This window comes from Grampus griseus, assembly GCF_964374135.1.
Source record: "Grampus griseus genome assembly, chromosome: 18".
NCBI classification, from domain to species: domain Eukaryota; kingdom Metazoa; phylum Chordata; class Mammalia; order Artiodactyla; family Delphinidae; genus Grampus; species Grampus griseus.
Window position 1 is genome coordinate 11,830,182 of NC_139012.1, and position 25,481 is coordinate 11,855,662.

At 42.0% G+C, this 25,481-nt stretch overlaps 2 protein-coding genes across 15 annotated transcripts in view; one reads left to right on the forward strand and one right to left on the reverse strand.

The window, feature by feature from the left end:
* Positions 1–25,481, forward strand: part of DOCK9 (dedicator of cytokinesis 9) — a 215,175-nt gene that overhangs the window by 130,202 nt on the left and 59,492 nt on the right. For all 14 annotated transcript variants that reach the window (XR_014298048.1, XM_082675480.1, XM_082675487.1 and 11 more), the window contains exons 28-34: positions 12,251–12,397; positions 12,598–12,681; positions 13,410–13,521; positions 16,694–16,872; positions 17,114–17,227; positions 19,430–19,550; positions 24,260–24,393. Coding sequence is in view for 13 of the 14 variants with exons in the window: in XM_082675480.1 (XP_082531606.1) it covers positions 12,251–12,397; positions 12,598–12,681; positions 13,410–13,521; positions 16,694–16,872; positions 17,114–17,227; positions 19,430–19,550; positions 24,260–24,393 (891 nt within the window). In the remaining variant the exon portion in view is untranslated. The remainder of the gene's footprint in view (positions 1–12,250; positions 12,398–12,597; positions 12,682–13,409; positions 13,522–16,693; positions 16,873–17,113; positions 17,228–19,429; positions 19,551–24,259; positions 24,394–25,481) is intronic.
* KRTAP3-1 (keratin associated protein 3-1) lies at positions 9,007–9,279 on the reverse strand (the record flags this gene model as incomplete). Its single annotated transcript, XM_082675347.1, is given in 2 exon segments — positions 9,007–9,036; positions 9,040–9,279. Coding segments are annotated over 2 exon segments (270 nt in total), but the record flags the coding sequence as incomplete, so codon positions are not given.

Here is a 25,481-nt window from a genome sequence, read left to right on the forward strand (position 1 = left end):
TGCAGTGAACATTGGGGTGCATGACTCTTTTTGAATTATGGTTTTCTCAGGGTATATGCCCAGTAGTGGGATTGCTTGGTCATATGGTAATTCTATTTTTAGTTTTTTAAGGAACCTCCATACTGTTCTCCATAGTGGCTGTATCAATTTACATTTCCACCAACAGTGCAGGAGGGTTCCCTTTTCTCCACACCCTCTCCACCATTTGTTCTTTGCAGATTTTCTGATGATGCCCATTCTAACTGGTGTGAGGTGATACCTCATTGTAGTTTTGATTTGCATTTCTCTAATAATTAGCGATGTTGAGCAGCTTTTCATGTGCTTCTTGGCCATCTGTATGTCTTCTTTGGAGAAATGTCTACTTAGGTCTTCTGCCCATTTTTGCATTGGGTTGTTTGTTTTTTTAATATTGAGCTGCATGAGCTGTTTATATATTTTGGAAATTAATCCTTCATCTATTGATTCAGTTGCAAATATTTTCTCCCATTCTGAGAGTTGTCTTTTCATCTTATTTATAGTTTCCTTTGCTTTGCAAAAGCTTTTAAATTTCATTAGGTCCCATTTGTTTATTTTTCTTTTTGTTTCCATTACTCTAGGAGGTGGGTCAGAAAAGATCTTGCTGTGATTTATGTCAAAGAGTGTTCTTCCTGTGTTTTCCTCTAAGAGTTTTATAGTGCCAGGTCTTACATTTAGGTCTTTAATCCATTTTCAGTTTATTTTTGTGTATGGTGTTAGGGGGTGTTCTAATTTCATTCTTTTACATGTAGCTGTCCAGTTTTCCCAGCACCACTTATTGAAGAGACTGTCTTTTCTCCATTGTATATCCTTGCCTCCTTTGTCATAGATTAGTTGACCATAGGGGCATGGGTTTATCTCTGGACTTTCTATCCTGTTCCTTTGATCTATATTTCTGTTTTTCTGCCAGTACCATATTGTCTTGATTACTGTAGCTTTGTAGTGTAGTCTGAAGTCAGAGAGTCTGATTCCTCCAACTCTGTTTTTTTCCCTCAAGATTGCTTTGGCTATTTGGAGTCTTTTGTGTCTCCATACAACTTTTAAGATCTTTTGTTCTAGTTCTGTAAAAAATGCCATTGGTAATTTGATAGAGATTGCATTGAATCTGTATATTGCTTTGGGCAATATTGATTCTTCCAATCCAAGAGCATGGTATATCTCTCCATCTGTTTGTGACATCTTTGATTTCTTTCATCAGTGTCTTTTAGTTTTCTGAGCACAAGTCTTTTACCTCCTTAGGAAGATTTATTCCTAGGTATTTTATTCTTTTTGTTGCAATGGTGAATGGGATTGTTTTCTTAATTTCTCTTTCTGAACTTTCTTTATTAGTGTATAGGAATGCAAGAGATTTCTGTACATTAATTTGGTATCCTGCAACTTTACCAAATTCATTGATTAGCTCTAGTAGTTTTCTGGTGGCATCTTTAGGATTCTCTATGTATAGTATCATGTCATCTGCAAACAGTGACAGTTTTACTTCTTCTTTTCCAATTTGAATTCCTTTTATTTCTTTTTCTTCTCTGATTGCCGTGGGTAGGACTTCCAAAACTATGTTGAATAATAGTGGCAAGAGTGAACATCCTTGTCTTATTGCTGATCTTAGAGGAAATGCATTCGGTTTTTCCCCATTGAGAGTGATGTTGGCTGTGGGTTTGTTGTATATGGCCTTTTAGGTAGGTTCTCTCCATGCCCACTTTCTGGAGATTTTTATCATAAATGGGTGTTGAATTTTGTCAAAAGCTTTTTCTGCATCTGTTGAGATGATCATATGGTTTTTATTCTTCACTTTGTTAATATGGTGTATCACATTGATTGATTTGCATATATTGAAGAATCCTTGCATCGCTGGGATAAATCCCACTTGATCATGGTGTATGATCCTTTTAATGTGTTGTTGGATTCTGTTTGCTAGTATTTTGTTGAGGATTTTTGCATCTATATTCATCAGTGATATTGGTTTGTAATTTTCTTTATTTGTAGTATCTCTGTCTGGTTTTGGTATTAGGGTGATGGTGGCCTTGTAGAATGAGTTTGGGAGTGTTCCTTCCTCTACAATTTTTTGGAAGATTTTGAGAAGGATAGGTGTTAGCTCTTCTCTAAATGTTTGATAGAATTCACCTGTGAAGCCATCTGGTCCTAGACTCTTGTTTGTTGGAAGATTTTTAATCACAGTTTCAATTTCATTACTTGTGTTTGGTCTTTCATATTTTCTATTTCTTCCTGGTTCAGTCTTGGAAGGTTATACCTTTTTAAGAATTTGTCCATTTCTTCTAGGTTGTCCATTTTATTGGCATATGGTTGCTTGTAGTAATCTCTCATGATCCTTTGTATTTCTGCAGTGTCAGTTGTTACTTCTCCTATTTCATTTCTAATTTTGTTGATTTGAATCTTTTCCCTTTTTTTCTTGATGAGTCTGGCTAATAGTTTGTCAATTTTATTTATCTTCTCAAAGAACCAGCTTTTAGTTTTATTGATCTCTGATATCGTTTCCTTCATTTCTTTCTCATTTCTTTCTGCTTTGGTCTTTATGGTTTCTTTGCTTCTACTTTGGGTTTTGTTTGTTCTTCTTTCTCTAGTTCCCTTAGGTGTAAGGTTAGATTGTTTATTTGAGATGTTTCTTGTTCCTTGAGGCAGGATTGTATTGCTATGAACTTACAGCTGCTTTTGCTGCATCCCATAGGTTTTGGATCATCATCTTTTCATTGTCATTTGTCTCTAGGTATTTTTTGATTTCCTCTTTGATTTCTTCAGTGATCTCTTGATTATTTAGTAACCTATTGTTTAGCCTCCAAGTGTTTGTGTTTTTTAAGTTTTTTCCCCTGTAATTTCTGATCTCATAGTGTTGTGGTCGGAAAGGGTGCTTGATATGATTTTAAGTTTCTTAAATTAACTGAGGCTTGATTTGTGACCCAAGATATGATCTATCCTGGAGAATGTTCCGTGTGCACTTGAGAAGAAAGTGCAATCTGCTGTTTTTGGATGCAATGTCCTATAAATATCAATTAAATCTATCTGGTCTATTGTGTCATTTAAAGCTTGTGTATTTTTTATTAATTTTTTGTCTGGATGATCTGTCCATTGATGTAAGTGAGGTGTTAAAGTCCCCCACTCTTACTGTGTTACTGTCGATTTCCTCTTTTATAGCTGTTAGCATTTGCCTTATGTATTGAGTGCTCCTATGTTGGGTGCATATATATTTATAATTATTATATCTTCTTCTTGGATTGATCCTTTGATCATTAGGTCGTGTCCTTCCTTGTCTCTTATAACATTCTTTATTTTAAAGTCTATTTTGTCTGATAGGAGAATTGCTACTCCAGCTTTCTTTTGATTTTCATTTGCATAGAATATCTTTTTCCATCCCCTAACTTTCAGTCTGTATGTGTCCCTAGATCTGAAGTGGGTCTCTTGGTAGACAGCATATATATGGGCCTTGTTTTTGTATCAGTTCAGTCAGTCTATGTCTTTTGGTTGGAGCATTTAATCCATTTACATTTAAGGTAATTATCAATATGCATGTTCCTGTTACCATTTTCTTAATTGTTTTGGGTTTGTTTTCGTAGGTCTTTTCCTTCTCTTGTGTTTCCTGCCTAGAGAAGTTCCTTTAGCATTTGTTGTAAAGCTGGTTGAGTGGTGCTGAATTCTCTTAGCTTTTGCTTGTCTATAAAGCTTTTGATTTCTCTGTCAAATCTGAATGAGATCCTTGCTGGGTAAAGTAATCTTGGTTGTAGGTCCTTCCCTTTCATTGCTTTAAAGATATCGTGCCATTCCCTTCTGGCTTGTAGAGTTTCTGCTGAGAAATCAGCTGTTAACCTTATGGGAGTTCACTTGTATGTTATTTGTCGTTTTTCCCTGCTGCTTTTTTTTTTTTTTTTTTTTGCGGTACGCGGGCCTCTCACAGTTGCGGCCTCTCCTGTTGTGGAGCACAGGCTCCGGACGTGCAGGCTCAGCGGCCATAGCTCACAGGCCCAGCCGCTCCACAGCATGTGGGATCTTCCCGGACCGGGGCACGAACCTGTGTCCCCTGCATCAGCAGGTGGACTCTCAACCACTGCACCACCAGGGAAGCCCTTCCCTGCTGCTTTTAATAATTTTTCTTTGTCTTTAATCCTTGTCAGTTTGATTACTGTGCGTCTCAGCGTGTTTCTCCTTGGGTTTATCCTGCCTGGGACTCTCTGCACTTCCTGGACTTGGGTGGCTATTTCCTTTCCCATGTTAGGAAAGTTTTTGACTATAATCTCTTCAAATATTTTCTCAGGTCCTTTCTCTTTCTCTTCTCCTTCTGGGACCCCTATAATGCAAATGTTGTTGAGTTTAATGTTGTCCCAGAGGTCTCTTAGGCTGGCTTCATTTCTTTTCATTCTTTTTTCTTTATTCTGTTCCATTGCAGTGAATTCCACCCTTCTGTCTTCCAGGTCACTTATGTGTTCTTCTGCCTCAGTTATTCTGCTATTGATTCCTTCCAGTGTGTTTTTCATTTCAGTTATTGTATTAATCATCTCTGTTTGTTTGTTTTTTAATTCTTCTAGGTGTTTATCCTTTAGTTCTCCAAGTCTTTGTTAAACATTTCTTGCATCTTCTCGACCTTTGCCTCCTTTCTTTTTCTGAGGTCCTGGATCATCTTCAGTATCATTATTCTGAATTCTTTTTCTGGAAGGTTGCCTATCTCCACCTCATTTAGTTGTTTTTCTGGGTTTTTATCTTGTTCCTTCATCTGGGACATAGTCCTCTGCCTTTTCATTTTGTTTATCTTTCTGTGAATGTGGTTTTCTTTCCACAGGCTACAGGATTGTAGTTCATCTTGCTTCTGTCTGCCCTCTTGTGGATGAGGCTATCTGAGAGGTTTGTGCAAGCTTCCTCATGGAGAGACTGGTTGAGAAGTATATTTAAAATCAACTATCAGTGTCATCTATCTGAGAACTGTGATAAAAAATTAATAAAGGAATTTAATTGTGTGTGATCTTTTCTCAAGATGGCAAATTAAACCGTAGAACTTTAGGGTCAGTAGGGACCAGAAAGCTAACTTCTTGTCCAACTCCTCCCTTATTTCACAGAGGTAGAGACGGAAGTCTGTACCCATGAAGTGACCTGCCCAGGGTCACACAATTGAGCAGAGCCAAGAGTCATGCTAGAGGCAGGATCAGCCTATCTCAAGTGTTCTGCCATTCCCAGCCTATAACCCCATTCTCCAACGCCACGAGGGAATAGTTTGTACTTGGAACTTTACACAAAGCACTCAGATGCTGCCATGCAGAACCTTTTCTGTAAGTTAATTATATCTTGGTCTCAAAACAGCATTCAGACAGTTTTTAGAAGTAGTTTATTTTAAAATTATCCAGTTTGCAAAGAAACACAGGCATCCAAAAGGAGAAAGCTTAATCGCAGCATAATTTACTATAAAAAGAGATTCAAAACACCAGCTCCCCACTTTGGGGAGTTTGACATTATTCACTTTTAGAGGGTCTCTCCTGTGGCTTCTGCTTCCATGTCACCCAAGATAGCATCCTTCCCCTAAATCATGCCACCCTTCCCCTAAACCACACCTTGATCTAGGAACTTCTCTCAGTTTTTGAAGCGTGCATTAACTTTGCCTCATATCTTAGGAGTAATGAGTTTTTATGTTTGAATTATTTATTTTAATGTTTGTCTTATATTTACATATTAAGAATTGCATGTCCTAGTCCCTGATCCCTGTGTTCTGGATTTAGGGAACAAGTTCATAGTCACCATTTCTGTACCACTTGTGATTTCCAGAATCATGATCAGATCCCCTCAGAGTTTTTCTGTTTTTAGGCTGAAGGTTGTCAGTATAATCCAATGTGTTTATAATCCCGACCTTGACTTTCTTCCTCATTGGTGAGTCTGTCTTAAAGTGCCATGAACAGGCACACAACTGTCTTGTAGGGGCACCTGGGCCATGGATTCATGTAAGAGCCAGATGTTGCTTTCAGTGTTGCTGAAAGCCCTGCCCAAGGATATCTGCCGTGGATCAGCATTTGGGGGCATAGTGTGTCTTGAACTGAGGCCTTCATTTTCCAGTCCCGGTGCTGGCAGGGTTGTTCCATCTGATGCCCATATATGAGGAGGGATAAATCTGCACGCTGTTGTACCGAAGATGAAGGCAACCATGTATATATGTCCACCTTCCCGTCCGCGGCCAAGCAAACTACACTTTGCTACACTTGCGGAGGAGAGCTGTGAATCGGAGCCTCTCTGAACTAGCATCTAAAGTAATCAATTTCTTTACTACCGCAGATGAACCTGCAAAGTTTGGATTGATAACATATGACTGTGCCAAACTTGAGTGTTTTATAGGTGAGGTCCTTAGAATTTGTAATAAGCAGTTTTTGAGAAAGATACAAAACAGGCCTCATTGGGGCTTACTGAGGAGTTCCCACTCTGCCTCTAAGGTCAGCATATTTTAGGTGTGTTTTTTCTGTCATTTATTTTTAGCAACTGTAATTTCAGCAGACTCATTTTGAGTTTCCTTCCCTCCCATACTGAATCACGCAAATTGTTAGCATTCCACAGGTGTTCCTCGGGGAAGCTGGAAACCTGGCAGTGGACAGGATGAATATCTACCTTTAAGTGTCAGTTGTTTAGCTTTCAACCATTTTCTGTCTTAATTGAGCAAGGAAAGAGCTTTCATTTGAAGAGTGAACAAAAGGGTGGTATATGGTTCATGTTCTAAGTGTACTGCCTGGACTTCCTCTAAACCATATGTGTGAACTCTGTACATACATGATGGCAGAACAGTAATAGCCATACTTCCATCCATGAGTCATTGTTTCAAATAGTTTGTTCTGTGCAGAGCACTGAGGAGAAATGCAGGTAGAGTGGAGGGTGCGTCCTCAACCTTGAAGCTCACAGAGTCCTTGGAGAAGGAGAACATGCAGTCAGAGGAGAGTGCAGGAAGGTGTACAAGCTCCAACGTGGTAGATTCACGTGGAGCTGGAGCTGGAACTTTGCCTGGGCCTAGAAGGATTATTTTGGGGAGCTTTGTGGTCCAGCAGCAGACGATTTGGTAGAGACCATAGAAAGGCAGGGTAGTGACAAGATGGAAGAGAGTGTAAATGTTAGCAGAGTGATTGGGAAACTTTTGTACCAATGAGTCTCCCTTCCTCCTGGAGTTTAAATAGTCTGTGGAACAGATTAATGCACCTGTCATTGTTTATATGTCTTTTATTTATTTATTTTTTTTAGCTCTCTAAATGACATTTTCTGGTGATGCTGATGAAGATCTAGCATTGGGAGGGAAGAGGTAGGCTTGAGGATGAGGACACAAACCATTATGAATGAATAAGAGAGGATATTAAGACAGAACCAATAATTTGACCCAGCAATTATACTTCTAAAGTATTTACCAAAGAGAAATGAAAACAGATATCCACACAAAGACCTGTATGCCAATGTGCATAGCAGTTTTATTCATAGGAGCCCAAAACTGGAAATGTCCAGTAACTGGTGAATGATAGACAGGTTGTGGTAACTCCATACAATGGAATACTACTTAGTAATAAAAAGGAACAAAGTATTGATTTGATTTCCATCCAGTAACACGGATGGATCTCGAAAGCATTATGTTATGTGAAGGAGGTCACTGTGGTCACATATACACGATACACTATACACTGTATGTGTTCATTTATATGACATTCTAGAAAAAGGTAAACTACAGGGACAGAAAACAGAGCAGTGGTTTCCAGGGGCCAGCGTGGGGGAGGGGATTCAAAGGGACAAGAGGAATTTTTTTGTTTTTTTTTTTGCGGTACGCGGGCCTCTCACTGTTGTGGCCTCTCCCGTTGCTGAGCACAGGCTCCGGACACGCAGGCTCAGCGGCCATGGCTCACGGGCCCAGCTGCTCTGTGGCACGTGGGATCTTCCCAGACTGGGGCACGATCCTGTGTCCCCTGCATCGGCAGGTGGACTCTCAACCACTGCACCACCAGGGAAGCCCAAGAGGAAGTTTTTTTGGGTGATAGAAATGGACTGTATCTTAGCTGTGGTAGTGGTTACACAGCTGTATTCATTTGTCCAGATGAACCCAACTGTGTACCTTAAAAGGGTGAATTTTAGTGTATGTAAATTAAACCTCAATAAATCTGACTTAGAACGTAGTAAAGTCAGATTGAATGGGGGATAAAAGGCCACCTGGATATTAAGTGTGAGCGTACAGTAGAATGGAGCTTTCCAAAGAGAGAATCGGGGCATGGTTTACCAGGGAAGGTGGAGGTGATCAGTTTTCTTGGGAGATCTTATGCTTTAGGGCTATGGGTTCAGCTGCTGTGACAGAGATCTAAAGTAATATTGACACACAAGAGAAAAAGTTTATTTCTTCTCACCTCAAAGTCCAGGGTAGTATGGGGGTTCCATTCCACAGAGTTACAGAGGCCCAGACTCCTTCCATTTCCCTCCTTTGTCTACCTGGAGGGCTGCTCGTCCTCCTGATCTGAATGGGTCACCCCCATGCCCACGTGAGCCAGCACGAAGGGGAGGGCAGCCTTTTCCCTGTAAGGATATGGCACCAGCAGGGTGCAGAGAGAAGTAAACACAGAAAGGTTAGAGAGAAGACCGAGTTCTGCAGATGAAAACGAGGACACGGGAGAAGGAAAGAACTTGCAGGACAAAAGAGAGAAGTGATGTAGGGATTCCAGTGAGAGGGAGTAACTTGAGACTGCTGGAAATGTCATTGGCAAATTTCTTGTCTATCCCATTACTTTTCTGTTGTTACTGTCATTTGCTAAGCCAGGAGAATGAAGTTTATTAACTAGTAGTCTTATTTATTGTTAACACTGAGCAGTGAAATGGCCTGTAGAAGAGAGGTCTCTACACCCAGGAGAGTAGAACACAGCAAGGAGCACAGCACTGAACGCGTGAAGGCTTTTGGATGTCCTTGCGCAGTGGGCAGCGACTTGGGCGGCAGTGGATGCGGCACCCAGATGATGTAGGACATGGTATAGCCCCTCGCTGGTGTCTGTGGAGACGTGGCTGTCAGCAGCAGGGCCCGCAGGGCCCTTCGCTTCAAGGCTGAGTGTGGGTCATCAGGGAGATCCCACTCAGGCCAGGGGTCTGGTGGCAGGAGCTGAGCAGCCAGCAGGAGGGCATGAAGGTGTCGGGCTGACAGCAGGGTGGGGGGCATGGGGCGCAGCAGGTGGGCTGGAGGAGGCAGATCAGGTGTGGGCAGGTGCTGGGCCGGCAGACCGAGCACCGGCAGCCCTTGTTGGAGGCATAGATGGTTGTGGCCGGGCCACTGTGGACGCTGCAGCATTACCAAAGGGAGATCCGGCTGCAGGACATGGTCAGGAGGTAGGTTTCGTTTGGCTGAGAAGTCTCCTGCTGTCTTAGTGTCTGTCCTCTCCTGAGCCAGCGCTTATAACACTCACTCCCCTAGATATCAGCTCATTAGCCTAGATCATGTTCTTCCATCTCAGTTTATAATAATCTCCATAAAGTCATCTCATTACCTCAGTCTTTATTACCCTTCAGTGTGTGTCTTGCCTCATTGCTTTGTTGCCAAATGAGGACTCTAGACAATAGCTGTTTGTCACTGCAGGGAGAGCTTTATCTCACCATTAAAAAAATTTTATTATAGACATTTTTAAAAAGAAAAAGAAAGGGAATAGTTTCATGAATCTCATGTGCCTCTCACCCACCCAGCTTCAACAGTTATCAACACTCTGCCATTCTTGCTTTAGGTATCCACCCTCATACTTCTTTTTTCCTAGAGTATTTTTAAAGCAGTTCCCCAATATTTTATCATTTCATCTATAAAACTAGTGTATAATATCCAATGGATAAAGCCTTAAAAAAGAATAACCATTGCACCATATGACACTCAATAAAGTTAGAAATATTTCTCTATTATCATCCAACACCCCATCTGTATTCCGTTTCCCCCAGGTGTCTTAAAAATGTCATTTTACAGTTGGTCTGAATCAGGATCTAAACATAGTCCACACACTGCATTGGGTTGATGTGTCTCTGAAGTTTCTTGGATCCTCACACTGTTTCCTCTCCATTTGTTTGTTTCTTTAATGCAGTGTATTTGTTGAAGAAAGTAGACCATTTGTCCTGCAGAATTTTCCATATTCTAGATTTGGCCAGTTGTAACCTTGCAGTGATACGTGACATGATTCTCTGTACCCTCTGTATCCTGTACCCTTGTGTAGTGATATCTAGAGGCTTATTTCCATCCAGGTTTGATTTTCTTTGTGGCAAGGATACACCTTGGCTGGTGCTACTGTATCACGTCAGAGGCATAGGAGTCTGGTTGTCCCACTTTTAGTTATAATAATATTGACTAATGGGTTCCATTCGGTCCACCCCATGCTGCCATTATAGAGTTCCCCGTCCACTTTTCATGGTTTAAGCAGCTGTTGACTCAGCCCCATTCTGTAGGCTTTTCTTGGGAGACCTCTTTTTTAGGAATGGCCAGCTTAGGTAGCTGGCGATCATGCCTGGTGGTTAGAGTTGGCCTTACCTGGGTTCCTGGAAGCTGATCATCTGTTGAGGCTGACACCTCAGGATATAGAGTTACTGGTTTGCACATATGGAACAAAGTCCTTTTGGAATTTAAAATTTTACTCTTCTGTTTTTGAAAGTAGGTAAACTTCCATTTCTTATGACTTGATCCTTCCCTCACTGGATTCTTGAGTTTATGTACATTTACAAAGATTGTCTTGTTATTGGTTTGAGAACTGAGATTATTACAAAGCTGGCATTTCAAAATTTCATAGTAGGTTCTGGTATTTAATGCATAAAATAATGCATGCTTTCATAGCATAAATACCTAGGCTCCAGTTCTAGTTTTACAAAATACTATTTGTTTGATATTAGGATACTGGTTTGGCTGCTCCAAAAGAGGCCAAAATAATAGTGGCTAAATTAAGACAGAAGGTTCATTTCTCTCTTTTGGAAAATTATGAGCCAGTAGGCAGCTCAGACAGTGGGGATCTTGTCCCGCAAGGTCATTCAGGGGCTCAAGCTCCTATCCAACTCTCCAGCCCAGGTGTCACCCTCGTCTGCATAGCTGAGAAGCTGGCTCACCACCACTCCACATTCCAGGCAGTGGCAAAGAGGAGGACTTGGTAGGCAAGCAGCTCCTTTTATGAGAAAGGCAAGCCTCTTACAGCCCATTGGCCAGAACTAGTCACATGGCCATTATCTTGCCACAACTTATGCTGGGAAATGCAGTCTCTAGCTGGGCAGCCATGTGCCCTGTAAAACCCAGGAGTTCGGCCACTGAAAGGGAGAAGGAAAGGAAAGATATTAAAGGTCAGTTAGTATTTTTTATTGAATCCTTCCAAGCTTCAGTTTCATCTCATCTGTAATGTGGGGATGAAAACACCCCCCTGTTGTGGCTGTTAGAATTACGTGCTCTTAGAATCACGTGCATGCACGGGTAAGTGTCGCGGAGCATCCAGTTCAGCCCCCTTCACATTCCAGGCCTTCAATAAATGGTTCCATGCACTGGGGCCAGAGGGGGCAGCGCAGCATCACAGAGCAGAAAGAGCATAGGCTTTAAACTCATTGTAGATCTGGCTTTGAATCTTGTTATTGTTAGCTGTGTGACTGAAGACACATTTACCTAACCTCTCTGACCCTCTATAATATGAGGGTGTTTAAGAATTTAATGAAAAAGTACATAAAAATATCTAGTGCAGTGCCTGGTGTGTAGAAGATATATGGTAAGTGGTAGCTAATTGCTAAGTGACCTGTGTGTAATTTCTTAGGCAAGCGTTCCTGATGGGGAAAAATTATTATGTAAAGTCAATTTAAAGAGGACTTCTAAGCAGTTTCAACTAGTGACATACAGTCACCATTCTGTGTGTGTTCAGTCTGAGTACTTGAGGATTAAACCTAAGACAGTGTTTTCTAAAGAAAGCTCTGAAAGATACAGGCATGAGAATCAAAGTAAAAGGCAGTAAAAATGCTGGTCTGATCAGAATCTCTGGAAGTAAAGGTGCATCTCCACATTTTTATAAATACCTCCACAGTGGTCTTTATCGTACTGAAGTCTAACATCTCAGACCTGATCCACAGCATTTATTTGAAGTATTAGAATACTCATACAGTACTTCGAGAGAAGAAAGAATAATTTATCTTATCTAATTTCAGATAAATAAGATGAGAGCCCTGGGTTTTTGAAATGAACTCAGGGATGAGGTGGGGTTTTTTTTCCCCTCGAAGGTTGCAACTTAAGAAATAATAAATGTTTGCTCTACATCCTTTTTAGTTATTGCGAAACCAGAGATTTCCTGCATCCTATCATCATGCAGTGGAAACTGTTGTGAATATGCTGATGCCACACATCACTCAGAAGTTTCGAGATAACCCGGAGGCGTCTAAGAATGCGAATCATAGCCTGGCTGTGTTCATCAAGGTGGGGGCCTCCGGGGAAGAGGGTGTCTGCCGAGTGCCTAATGTGCTTTTTCTAGCAGAGTGACTCGTACATATAGATGCTTAGTGAACGTTGATGGCAGGTTTTTATGCCAAAGGATAAACTTACAATAAATGCAGATTAGAAGCCAACTTTCAAAAAAAGCCTAAATACTTAAACTTTGTGGGTTGTTTCCTCCACAGAGATGTTTCACCTTCATGGATAGGGGCTTTGTCTTTAAGCAGATCAACAACTACATCAGCTGCTTTGCTCCTGGAGATCCTAAGGTAGCCTGTGCGCACGTGTGTGTGTGTGTGTGTGTGTGTGTGTGTGTGTGTTACACACTGTTCTTTTTGTCTCTCTGAGTGACATCTGGATACCCACCTGTTTCTCTTGGTTCACATCAGAATTTTCTTTCAGTCCCAGAGGCACTATTCATTCTCCTCTCTTGGAGATACTAACTAGTACTAACTAGTACTTGCATTAATGTGTGAGATATTAAGGACACAGTAATTCCATATGCAACATAAATACCTGTTGATTTTTCTCATAAATACCTTAAATGACTTCTCAGCTGCAAAACTAAAAGTATATGTGTTGCAAATCATAGTTTATTTAACAAGGTAACAGAAATAACCATGTAGCCTTTCTCTGCTAGAATTATCTGTCTCTTCCCTTGCGTGTCTATTTTAAAGCTCTGCCTTACGCATTTTTTTATTGCACTGAACCTGTGCCTATAATTATAAGCTGCCTGAAATCCTTTATTGAAGTAAGAGGAGCATAAATCATAAATGCCCTAAAAGTCAGTGGAGGACATTGTTTAATGAAATGTGTTCCCAATTTTCAAACAAATCCCTGCAGACATTCTGAAATCTGTAAAATAGCCCAGAGCCTGCAGCTCTAAGACAGGGAAGAGGCTAAAGACAAGTGTGTGATTCCTAATAGGTTTTTCAGGAGGCTGTATAAAGTATCCACTGAGGCATTTAACTTACGACTAACCATATTTTTCCTGCAGACCCTCTTTGAATACAAATTTGAATTTCTCCGTGTGGTGTGCAATCATGAACATTATATTCCATTGAATTTACCAATGCCATTTGGAAAAGGCAGGATTCAAAGATATCAAGGTAATTTATCTTTAAATATATTAATCCTAGTCTTTTCAGAAAGAGAGCCATTCATTTTTAATAAGAAAAGAGAATTAGTTCACACATGACATTCAAATTATCTGATATTTTTCATTGATGAATTGATTTTTTTCTTGTTAAATTTCCATTAAAAAAAATTGATAAAATGCTATGTAGGAACTTACTTTTTTTTAGCAAATTTACCAGACTACAGATCATGCCAGTGTGCAAATTTACCAGACTACAGATCATGCCAGTGTGACTCTTTTTCATTGAAAAGTTCCATTGCTTAAACAATAGTAATCCATTTTATTTACTGTAGTTTATTTTTATTTGTTTCACTTTTCTTTTTTCTTGTGAATTAGCTTTTCTTTCACCAGCTGTGGAGTCAAATGACACTCCTGTAGGTAGGTGTGGGGTGTGACGCTTGCTTTCTTGCATCTTCCTCCTTTAAAAGAAAAAGAATGCAAGTGATTGCTGAAATGCTTACGTATGCTATTCATGTAGGCATTTGCCATATACTTGGATCAGTTTTAAAATTGATGATAAACCAGTGAATTTGTTCTCACTGTAGCTAAGACATTGCCACAGCATCCCCAGGAGTCATCTGGTTTTTTGCTCCTGGGGTCACTAGGTCCTCTAGGACGTTTCTTTAAGAAGTAAAGCAAATAAACAAAAAGCTCTGCTTCATTTCAAAAATGTATTATTCCACCATTTTCATAGTCCTTGTTTATAGCAGTAGCAGTAACCTATGTCACAAGCAACATGGCTTTTCACATGCTTTTTATGTTTGCATGCTGAGTCTTTATTAACTGTTCTGTATCCTTTCTGAGTTTGAAGAGAATTAAGCTCACAGAGATTTCTTTGTCTTCACTGAGTAAGTCAAATGAATCAAATTCGTCTCTTGGATCTGTCAAGTAATATCTAGCACCTTGTATGTGCTCAGGATTATTTATGCTAAAGGAGAGAAAAAGTGGAAGGATGCCACCAAACTATTAATGACACCTAAATCAACTGACTCTGAAATTCAGAGAGAAACTCACAAAGGAATTCATTCAGAGACGTAAATACCTTGCCTTTTAAAGAGCAAGAAGGGGGACTGCGGCCTGAAGTCGGTGGTCATGCATTCAGCAAATACTTGCTCAGCACCAACTCTACCTAGCCTTGGGATAGAGTTGTGGACAAGAAGGATGAAATCCCCTGCTGTCTTACCTGTGTGAAATATGTAGAACATGAGAGAGTGATAAGTGCTAAGGAGAGAGAAATAAAGCAAGGGAAGGGGATAGGAAATGGGCTGGCATTGAGATCGGGTGGCCAGGCAAAGCCTCACTGAGAAGGCAACTTTGGGGTGATAATTGAAGAAGGTGAGGGGTTGAGCTCCTGGGCTGTTCAGCATCCCCCATCCAACCCCAGCCCGCCCGCCTGTCCCACCCTGCACTGTTCCCCACATGCCGGGCACACCTGCTGGTCCCAGCTCCTCACACATGGCAGGCCCTTCCCGCACTTCTCAGCCTCACATAGCACCTCCCTGGGCATCCTCTCTTCCTCCTGGCCAGTCACTCAGCACCTCCCCTGTGGGCCCAGCCAGGTCTCCCCCTTGCCTCTCCCAGCGCCCCACCTGGAGTGAACTGCTCCCTACCCTGCACCCCAGACCCTCCTTCACCCCACCTTCAGTTCCTAGCCCACCTGTCCTTGGAGACTGTGACCGTTTTCCTCTCACCTCTCAGGGTGCTGAGGATAGCTCTTGCTGCCCAGCGGTTGGGCAGTGAACATGTGCTAATGTCCGTCTTCCCCACTGGCCCAGGTGTCTATCCTGTAGAACCAAGTGAGGAGTGAGGAGGAGACCCTTCAGGTACCCCACAGACTCGCACAAGCTCTTAGTAGACTGTCGGGGTATTTGGTGGCTAGAAGGGCTGCCCTAGGCAGGTGGTGGGTCAGCTACAGATAATTTCCATAACTGCACTGATAGGAATAAAGTTTCGTTTTTTTTTTCAGCATCCTCCTTCCTCTTACCCTTCTCACCTGCTCCTCCACTCTCCTCTCTGCACATGCACACGTACACACACACACACGTGTGCAATTAAACCCATAAATAGTTTTCCTTCTAAGGGGATCATGTGAATTCAAGCTGTGAACTGTCTTTTCAGTAAACTGGACTTAAAAATCATAAACAGTGGACATGAGTATTCTGGAAAGATGAACACTCTTTCCCTTCCTTCTGCTAAAGAGTTCATAGGACTTGGGTCAGACTTTGAGTAGGTTTAGAAGCAACTAACATGGCATTAAAGTTAAAGGAGAGGCCTATAGACTTTCCTCTAACAATGGATTCAGTATAAGAATTTAAATCCGAGCCACAGCTTTCTGGATAGGTGTATTTCAGCTTTAGCGTGTGATGCTTAGCTGCTTTTATTTACCCTCCCTCAGTAGGTTTCACGTCTGCTTATTATCTCTTTTCCAGAAGAGCTTTCAGTCTTGTCACTTAGCTTGCTGATGACTTACTAGTTTGATTTGGTGCTTTGTCCATTTTAGTTCTAATTTATATCAGTTTTCTATTGGCTTTTTGAGGTAAAGAAGTTTTAAGAGTATATTTTAGAAAATTCTAAGTCAAATAAGATCTTCAGTGATAGCAAAATAATAGGTAATATGGTAACTCGTTCATTTTAAACACATTGGGTTTTAATGGGCATATATGGGCATTAATGACCAGGAAATCGATAAATGAACTCATGTAGTGAAGAACATTTTAATAGACCACCTATATTTATTCTTTAATTACGTGTCTCTTATGCACAATTTACTCCCCCGCAATGATGTCAGTTACTACAATTTTATTTTTAAATTTCATATCAATAACAAAATTACATTTGTAATATAACATGCTGTCCTGTATTCTAAAAATTGGTACTGAAACTATTCACTAACTTAATAATTATGTAGGATGTAATACCTTTTAAAATCAAAATCCAGTGCATTTATTTGTATTTAAATTTTGTTTTCACTTTGGAGTGCAGAGCAGTATTTTAGGTTATCAGCCCTTTCCCCTTGGAAGCCAGATGTGACCACCTGATAACACACACAGGGGAGGCTGAAAGCAAAGGATGGGCTCGGTTTTTATTTTATTCAAAGAGTGTTACATCCTTTCTAACTAAAGCGGTTTCTATCCTCATTTCAGATCTCCAGCTTGACTACTCATTAACGGATGAGTTCTGCAGAAACCACTTCTTGGTGGGACTGTTACTGAGGGAGGTGGGGACCGCCCTCCAGGAGTTCAGGGAGGTCCGGCTGATTGCCATTGGTGTGCTTAAGAACCTGCTGATAAAGCATTCTTTTGATGACAGATATGCTTCCAGGGTGAGTGTTCTCTAATGGAAGGAAATATGATTGATAAGTGTCCTTCATTTTGAGTAATATAAAGAAATAAGCAATTAGAAAATTAGTGGTAACAGCACTAAGACTTTCTCTTTTTATACAATAAAATCTAACAGCAATCTTTATAGGAAGGATCCAAATACAGGAGATGGCCAAGTGCTAGCTCAGTCCATCGTTAAATTCTGAGTCCGGGATAAACTTACGCTTTGCGCCTTTGTTTCAGAGCCATCAAGCAAGGATAGCCACTCTCTACCTGCCTCTGTTCGGTCTGCTGATTGAGAATGTCCAGCGGATCAACGTGAGAGATGTGTCTCCCTTCCCCGTGAACCCTGGCAGTGTACGTAAGCGCATTCACATAGACACAGCCTGTATTTGCTTCCTGTGGCTGCCCTAACAAAATGCCGCAAACTGCCTGGCCAAAAACAACAGAAATTTATTCTCTCACAGTCAGAAAGCCCGAAGTCCAAAATCAAGATGTCAGCTGGGTTGGTTCCTTCTTGAGGTTCTGGGTGAAGAGCTGGTTCTACGCCTTTCTCCTAGCTTCTGGTGGTTGCCCGAAATCCTTGCTTTTTTTAGCTTATAGCTGTATCACTCCAATCTCTGCCTCTGTCTTCACATGGTGTTCTCCCTGGTGTGTGTCTGTGTCTCTGGTGTCCTGTTCTGTCGTTATAAGGACACCAGTGCTTGGATTTAGGGCCCACCCTAATCCAGGATGACATCGTCTTATCTTACATCTTAATTACATCTGCAAAGACCCTCTTTCCAAATAAGGTCACATTCTGAGGTTCAGGGTGGATATGCAATTGGAAGGACACTATTCAACTATACACGTCTCCTCTTTTTGTGCCCCTAAAACCATAATAATCTACAGTAGTCTTGGTAAGTTGCATTTCTGGCTAAGACGGAGTCAGTCAGTAAACCTTCAACTCCTGTTAAAAATCATTATAGGGCTTCCCTGGTGGCGCAGTGGTTGAGAGTCCGCCTGCCGATGCAAGGGACACGTGTTCGTGCCCCGGTCCAGGAAGATCCCACACGCCGCGGAGCGGCTGGGCCCGTGAGCCATGGCCTCTGAGCCTGCGCCTCCGGAGCCTGTGCTCCGCAGCGGGAGAGGCCACAACAATGAGAGGCCCGCGAACTGAAAAGAAAAAAAAAAAAAAAATCATTATAAAAAGGCATGCTTTCCTGATGGCTTGTTTTCTTGTAAGATTTCAGGATCTTCTTTGTGTATCCAACAAAAAGTTATAGAGGAAGGAGTTTATTTTGTTTTTTAAAAAAAAGCATAGTTCTAACCTCCGTGCTATAAGAGCTCAGTGCTAGCCCCGGTTCTGATGTAACATACTACACAGTCTTGGAAAAGCCACCTCTTTGGGCTGAAGTTCCTCTGTAAAATTAGAAAGATAATCAGACTAGATGTTGGGGGGCCAGGGTGAATGACCCCACCTCCCCAAACTGACCACCTTAATTTACTTTAGCTTTATGCAGTCATTTAAAGATATACTGGAAATTAAGTTGACTGAAGGATGATGCCAGAAATGATCTCAAAGTGTTTTGGTTGGAGACAATCTGGCATTAATTTGGATAGGTGTTAGCAGTTCAGCAGTGCCCTTTTCCTGTTTATTCTGGACCCGTGAACCGGCTCCATTGTTCATCTTGCCACGTTGTCATTACAGCATACACCGGGGGAGCTCCCTTGTGTGTATTTCTGTCCCTTTTCCCCCAACAGTGGTGCTTTGTCCTGTTTTCTATACATCTCCTACGTGATGGTGCATTGAGATGAACCGTGTTTATAGAATAGTTTTTGTAGTTCCAAAGAGCGTGAATGTTCACTGTCCTTACATGGAATGCACCACACTAATCTCACCCTCTACAACATTGTATTTCACATGTGTATTCTCTAAATTTGTCTGCTTTTCTAATCGGAATAAGTAATTCAGGGTGTACTGCTACCTATCTGTACTGCTTCAATCCTGAGAAAAATGAACACCAGCTTTTGCTTTGGCTTTCATGAAAGTAAAATCCCTTTTATGACATAACTTCATAATGAACATAATTTCTCTACTGATTGAGAATTCAGACGAAGCACCCACCTTGCAGAGGTTTTCACTGCTGCTACTGTGAGGTCACTGTTGCTCATTTGGGAAGATTTCTGATGTGAGAGAAAAAAAACAACGTTCCAGTTAGAAAGAGCACATGGGGCTTCTTCTGAAGGAAGAAACATATTGAAATAATCTACAGAAATGTTGGGCATCAGAGCTCTGGAAAGGGAAGGGTGCTAGACCTCCTGGGGAAATACAGGACTTCACGGGCCAAGGTTTCTCTGCCCACCCCAGACCTGACGTGCCCCGTGCTCCCTCCTCCTGCCGCTCCTCTGACCCACACACCCCACCTCCACCCCGCGCTGTGCTCCTCCCACTCAGGCACGTTTAACATGCCAGCCTGTTCTGTCCTGTTCTTATGCTCGCCCTCACACTTGCAAGAACTGTTGGTGAATCCTTTAAAGTCATCTTCAATTGTTTCTTGTCTCTCTCCTCCTCGACAGACTGTGAAGGAGGAATCCCTTACTTTGCCAGCCGTGAACCCGATAGTGACACCGCAGAAGTCTGGGAGCTCGCTGGATGCCAGTCTGCACAAGGACCTCTTTGGTGCCATCTCTGGCATTGGTAATGCTCGGGCTCTGACCTGCTTCTCTGCAGTCTAATTCGGAAGGTGTCTTTAATCCAATCATTTGTTAGCTTTCAAATCAGAACTTTGAAGTCTTGAGTTTCTACTTCAAATATTCTTTTCCTGATTTTGCTCCTCAGCTATGAAACCCCTTAACTCTACACTGAAATAAAGATCTCAGATTTCAGGAATAACACATGTAGTACACTTAACCACATATCTGTCCTGTTTGCTTTTTGTTTAATGCGTGTTAATTTTTCATTTTAAATCTTCAAACTAGATTGTTTATACTTTTAGGAAAAGAATATCTTTGCAAGTGTGTGTGTGGTGGGTAGGATGTATTTGTAGTGTTAACGATTTAGATGAGATGTGACAGACTAATTGCTGATGGAGATACTGGTTTATGGCTAGATAGAAGTCCTGAAATCAGTTTTCTAAAATCTTCTATCCTACAATATTTTTTCTCTCTGAAATAATGTTAGAGCAGCCCCCATGGGGAGGAAAACAGATGGCATAAATCAAGATTCAAATTGAGTAGTTTTTCCATAAGAAAATGCCTGAGAAATGTATTTATTAATACTCTGATTGAGCACACGTGCCAGCTCCTTCATAAAGATAATGGTACAAAAATATATATATATATCTTCACAGACACTCACAGGCTTATGCTGTCTTCATTTCTTCTTCTCTTTTACACCACAGTCTGAATAAATGAAGCATCCTGCTGTGGCTAATGCTTAGACCACCCAATAATGTAACTAACTCATAGGGCAGAATAAAGGGCAGTCCTTTTACCTAATCAATCTGCAGGACTGTGGTTCATTCTGAGTTTATGTCCTTAGCTTTTGTGTTGTTCTAGTTGCTAACGTGGTATTTCATGTAGGTGATGAAACTGGCCAGACTGTAAAATTGGAAACCTCATACCAATGCTCAGATTTATCCCGTAATGCCCATACCAGTCTTTAATCTTACTTCTGTTTCTGTGTATTTTTCATAGTCATACTTACCTCATTTGGCGTTGTAAAGATGAAATGAGTTAATTCATACAAAACGCAGAGCCTGGCACATGGTATTTCCATTGCCTTTCTCATGGGGCCCTCGCTCTGTCTCCTTTGCCTCACTCTGTCCACAAGCCCAGCCGCTCTCTGGGAGTGGGGAAGGGGTCCTTTCAGGGGCTTTGTCTGCAGCGGTTCCCAGCAATGTTTTTAAAGCCAGACAGATGTGGCTTTGGATCCAGACTCAACCATTTACAATTGCCATGGGCAGGGTGTCTCTCCTCTTTACCCTGTGTCCACATCTCAAAAATAGAGTCGTGGTGAGGGATGAAGAGCTAGTTGAATGTGTGCAGTGCTTGGCAAGGTAAACAGTGTTATTATTTGACTGCCATTATAACAAGCACAGTTCTTCAGTGTTATTCATGCTTTGTGATAGACTCTTAGTAGCCTAAATCTTAACTCTCTGTCCTCTCTGACCAGTATTCTGTAGGATTCAAGACTTTGTGGAAATGATGAAACTAGAATGAGGTGATGTTTTGACTCTGACTTGATTCTCCAATTCCACATTCACCTTGTTAGGGTTTGGGGTGCCTTGAGAACATAGAGATGAGCCGAGGGGGGTCTTTAGCACAACTTCAATGACGTAAATGGCCTTTGATTGCTCTGTGTTCATGGTGAAGTTACAAAAAATTCTCAAGGCTAATTTTGTCCCATTTCATTCTTTCTTGAATTTCAAGATCTGGATCCACTTTTCATGGGAATTCACCACAATAGACTTAATTTATACTCAGGCTTTTATCTATGTTGCCCCCATCTTTAAACACTTTAATCCTTGTTTCCTTTTAGAAATGCCTTCCAGGAAAGCAGCCCCCACCTTTGAACTGGGTTTACTAGTTGTTTTCTGGTAGCTTTAGCAATTCTTCTTTTATTCATCAAGGAATTTCCAGTTAGTTTTAGTCCCAGTGCTTATCAAGAGCTGACTTTCTCCTTACGTCTCTTAAGGAAATTCTGTTTCCACACTTACTGAGAATGTACCCTCAGCGGTTTTTTTAATGTCTTTGGAACATGGTGCATGAAAATTTCTGAAACCGATTCATTGCTTGGATAAAAACTACTCAAAGATTACGTTCATTTTAGGGGCTTCCCTGGTGGCACAGCGGTTGGGAGTCCACCTGCCAATGCAGGGGACATGGGTTTGAGCCCTGGTCCAGGAAGATCTCACATGCCACGGAGCAACTAAGCCCGTGCACCACAACTAGTGAGCCTGCACTCTAGAGCCCGTGAGCCACAACTGCTGAGCCCGTGTGCTGCAGCTACTAAGGCCCGCGCACCTGGAGCCCATGCTCCGCAGCAGGAGAGGCCACCGCAGTGAGAGGCCAGCGCACCGCGGCAAGGAGTGGCCCCCGCTCGCCTCAGCTGGAGGGGGCCCAGGCACAGCAGCGAAGACCCAACACAGCCAAAAATAAATAAATAAATTAAAAAAAAAATTACATTCTCAAGGCATGCATTCTTAGGCTCAGGGTTCCTTTACCTACCTACTCAGTGTATTGCATTTTGCTGTCTGTACAAAGGGGAGAGAGTTGAACTAAATTTCTTTTAAAAGTTATGCACTGGGCCAGGATATTAAACACACACACACACACACACACACACACACACACACACACACACACACACACACACACACACACACACACACACACACACACACACCAGGAACATAGTTCTACTAAGCATGTTGATTTTTTTTTTTTTTGCGGTACGCGAGCCTCTCACTGTTGTGGCCTCTCCGCTTGCGGAGCACAGGCTCCAGACGCGCAGGCTCAGCGGCCATGGCTCATGGGCCTAGCTGCTCCACGGCATGTGGGATCTTCCTGGACCGGGGCACGAACCCGTGTCCCCTGCATCGACAGGTGGACGGACTCTCAACCACTGCGCCACCAGGGAAGCCCCAGCATGTTGATTTTGATTTATTGCATTTACATCTGTTTGCCTTAGATTAGAACTCTTGTTCTGGAACTGAGCCTAAAACTTTGAGAATTTAATGTCTAATTTTACTTTACTGAGAGCCTTTTTCTCCTGAGTTCTGTGTTCTACACTAAGTATGAAGTCTGGTTATATTAGGAAGACGATAGTTATAATTTGGTCACAGTGCATGTTTCTTTTCTCTCTGAGTATAGAAAAAGGCCCCTGGCTTTTTCATAGGGTTTTTACCTGTACCCTGTGGCAGTCAATCACACAGTTCCTATTCTGGGTAGGCGCAGCCCCTGGTCAGTGGTTTACGTGTTCCTGCCCGCACTCACATTTTCAGATTCCCTTGCCCTTCTTTGCTTGATATACTTAATACACTGAACTGGTTTCAGAGATGGTGGTGGATAAACCTGAGTGTTAGGGGCGGGGAGAGGATTAACTTCGAGATGTATCAGCCCATGGCAGCTAATTTGCAGGCTGAAACCCAAAAAGGGCCTGCCTGTTCTGAGGTGCCAAGGAAAGGCATCTCAGCAGCTTGGGGGTGGGAGGCTGTGCTTACAGCTTGCTGCAGCGTGGCGCCGAAAGTCTTGCGCAGTGTGCACTGCCAGCCCAGCCTTGCAGCCGGAGGCATGCCTTTTGGTTCAAGCCAGAATGTGCAAGTCTAAGAGTCATTTTTACTTATGTGATTTATTTAAATCTTATCTAAGCAGGAAGTCGATCTATTACTTTTAAAAATTCCACAGTATTGAGGTAGGGGCTGACTTCTCCCTTAAAATGCTATTTTTTTCAACAGATGTCACAAATTTTATTTCCAAGTTAGATTTCCTTTCTGCTTGTAACTGTTTATTGCAGAGATTCCCAAACGTTCTCAATTCACAGCACCCTTATTAATCAAAGTAATTTTTCATGGAGTCCCCAAGGCCAAAAGAAACACCTAATGGTTCTGTTTATTAGGTACTTAGGGCCAAATAATAAGTACTTATAACCTAACAACTTAGTAGGCATTTGAAAACTATATACATACATAAAGAAAAAAATTTTTATTTTTACTAACCACGATTCTTACTAATGGGTTGTGTGTGCCTGTTGGGCGCTACACGGCTTCTCAAATTTGGAATCAGATCTCTCACCAACATTCTCATTTCCTGTTCCACACTGATTTTCACCCAGTACTTGCATTTTATCATCGCGACCACCAAATACCGCGCTTCACAGAGATATGACATCACGGAAAGGAATGTAGCACAGTCGGAGGTTGAAACTACAGTTTCTGGCAGATGTCAAGTATCACTGTGTTTTCCTTGAAACTTTAAAATGTCCCATGACACCCCTCAGAGTTTTCTGGGGTATCTCAGCCTGCCGTTTGAGTACTGCACGTTTATTGCATGGTTTCGTTTTTTTTTTAATTTGATAGTTGTAGGTGGATTTATCTTTTTAATTTTTTGAAGTCTTTATTCTACCCCAGTCTGAACCAGCATGTTCTCCTTTAGTCTGAGCAATCCAAGGTGGTTTCTCATAAGTGAATTGATGGTTATGTCTGAATGTTTCAGATTAACGGTTATTTGTATCTCAATCTAAATGGCCTGGTTCTTTACAGGAGAGGTAATTGAACGAAACTCTTGAGCCAGCTCTCACAGGAAAAATAAGTGCCAAAGAAGCAGTTTCCCTTATTACAGTTCAGTACTTGTTTTTATTTTGTTCTGTCTCACCAAATCTTTGGTCTTGGCTTGATTTCTGTTTAGCTTCTCCGTATACAAACTCAACTCCAAACATCAGTAGTGTGAGAAATGCTGATTCAAGAGGATCCCTCATAAGCACAGATTCCGGGAACAGCCTTCCAGAAAGGAATAGTGAGAAGAGCAATTCCCTGGATAAGGTAATTTCTTTTCACGTAACTTAAGTGTTTCTTATAACTAATGGATTTAGCCCAAAGTAAACATGCTTCATGTTCTAGTGTTCAGTAAGGATGACCTTTTTTTTTTTCCTTAAACAACTCAGTTAACCTGGGGTAGATGATCTCAGAGTATGGTCTAAGGATGGAGCCCATTCCCTGAAACCCCCTGGTTCCTGTTGTAGGATTTCATCAGGGCAGTGTTTACAGTGGAGCACTTTGAGCCAGTGGTTCTGGCAGTTTGAACAGGTAGGGAAATCAAAATGCCACTTGCTTAGAATTCCCACGGTCTGTGTGCCAGGGAACACCAATTATAACACAGTTACCCATGCGAATGGGCATTGGATCCGAAGCTGGCTCCAGAAAAGATTAATCAGTAGTACAGATGAGGCAGGGATAAGGCTTTATTTGAAATCACTCTATTCATACTGTGCCCCCAGCACAACACATCCTCCTCATATTTAACTATTGTTTTCTTGAAATACCTAAGTTTGGAATTTTGTGCAAATGGATAAAGCTTGGATTTAAACCTGGAACCATGATAGTAGATTAGTCTCACCTCGGCCACTGTTTTCCTAAGTTATTTCAAGTTATAGACAAGTTATGTATAGGTTAAGTTACAGGTTTATGTACCAATAAACAAGTGATTCTCTTAGGGATGTATTCCTAGTTCTCAGAAACGTGGAAGCCGCCCTTCCTCGGGGTCAGGTTCGTAACCTTACCGCGGTTGTGTGGCCGACCTCGCCGTGATGACCCTCAGCTGCGGTTCTGTAGCCGTCCGAGCATCTCCGCGCAGGTGTCATGACCTGTCGAACTTTTCCCTTGACCCTGACATGCCTTCGTGCGTAGAGGGAGAAGCTGCTCAGAAGGCACTCGGCTTGTGTCATACGCGGAGCTGGAGAGGAGGAGAGCGGCCAGTCAGCCAGGAGACACCGGGTCACCATGGACTTCTCGCTGCTAACGCTGCTGCCTCTGCCGGAAGAGGCCCCACAGGCGACGCCCCTGCTCCCGCTGCAGGGAGGCCTGGGCTCTCCCAGCGGCGCTGATGAAGTGGGTGGGCGGGAGGTACGCCG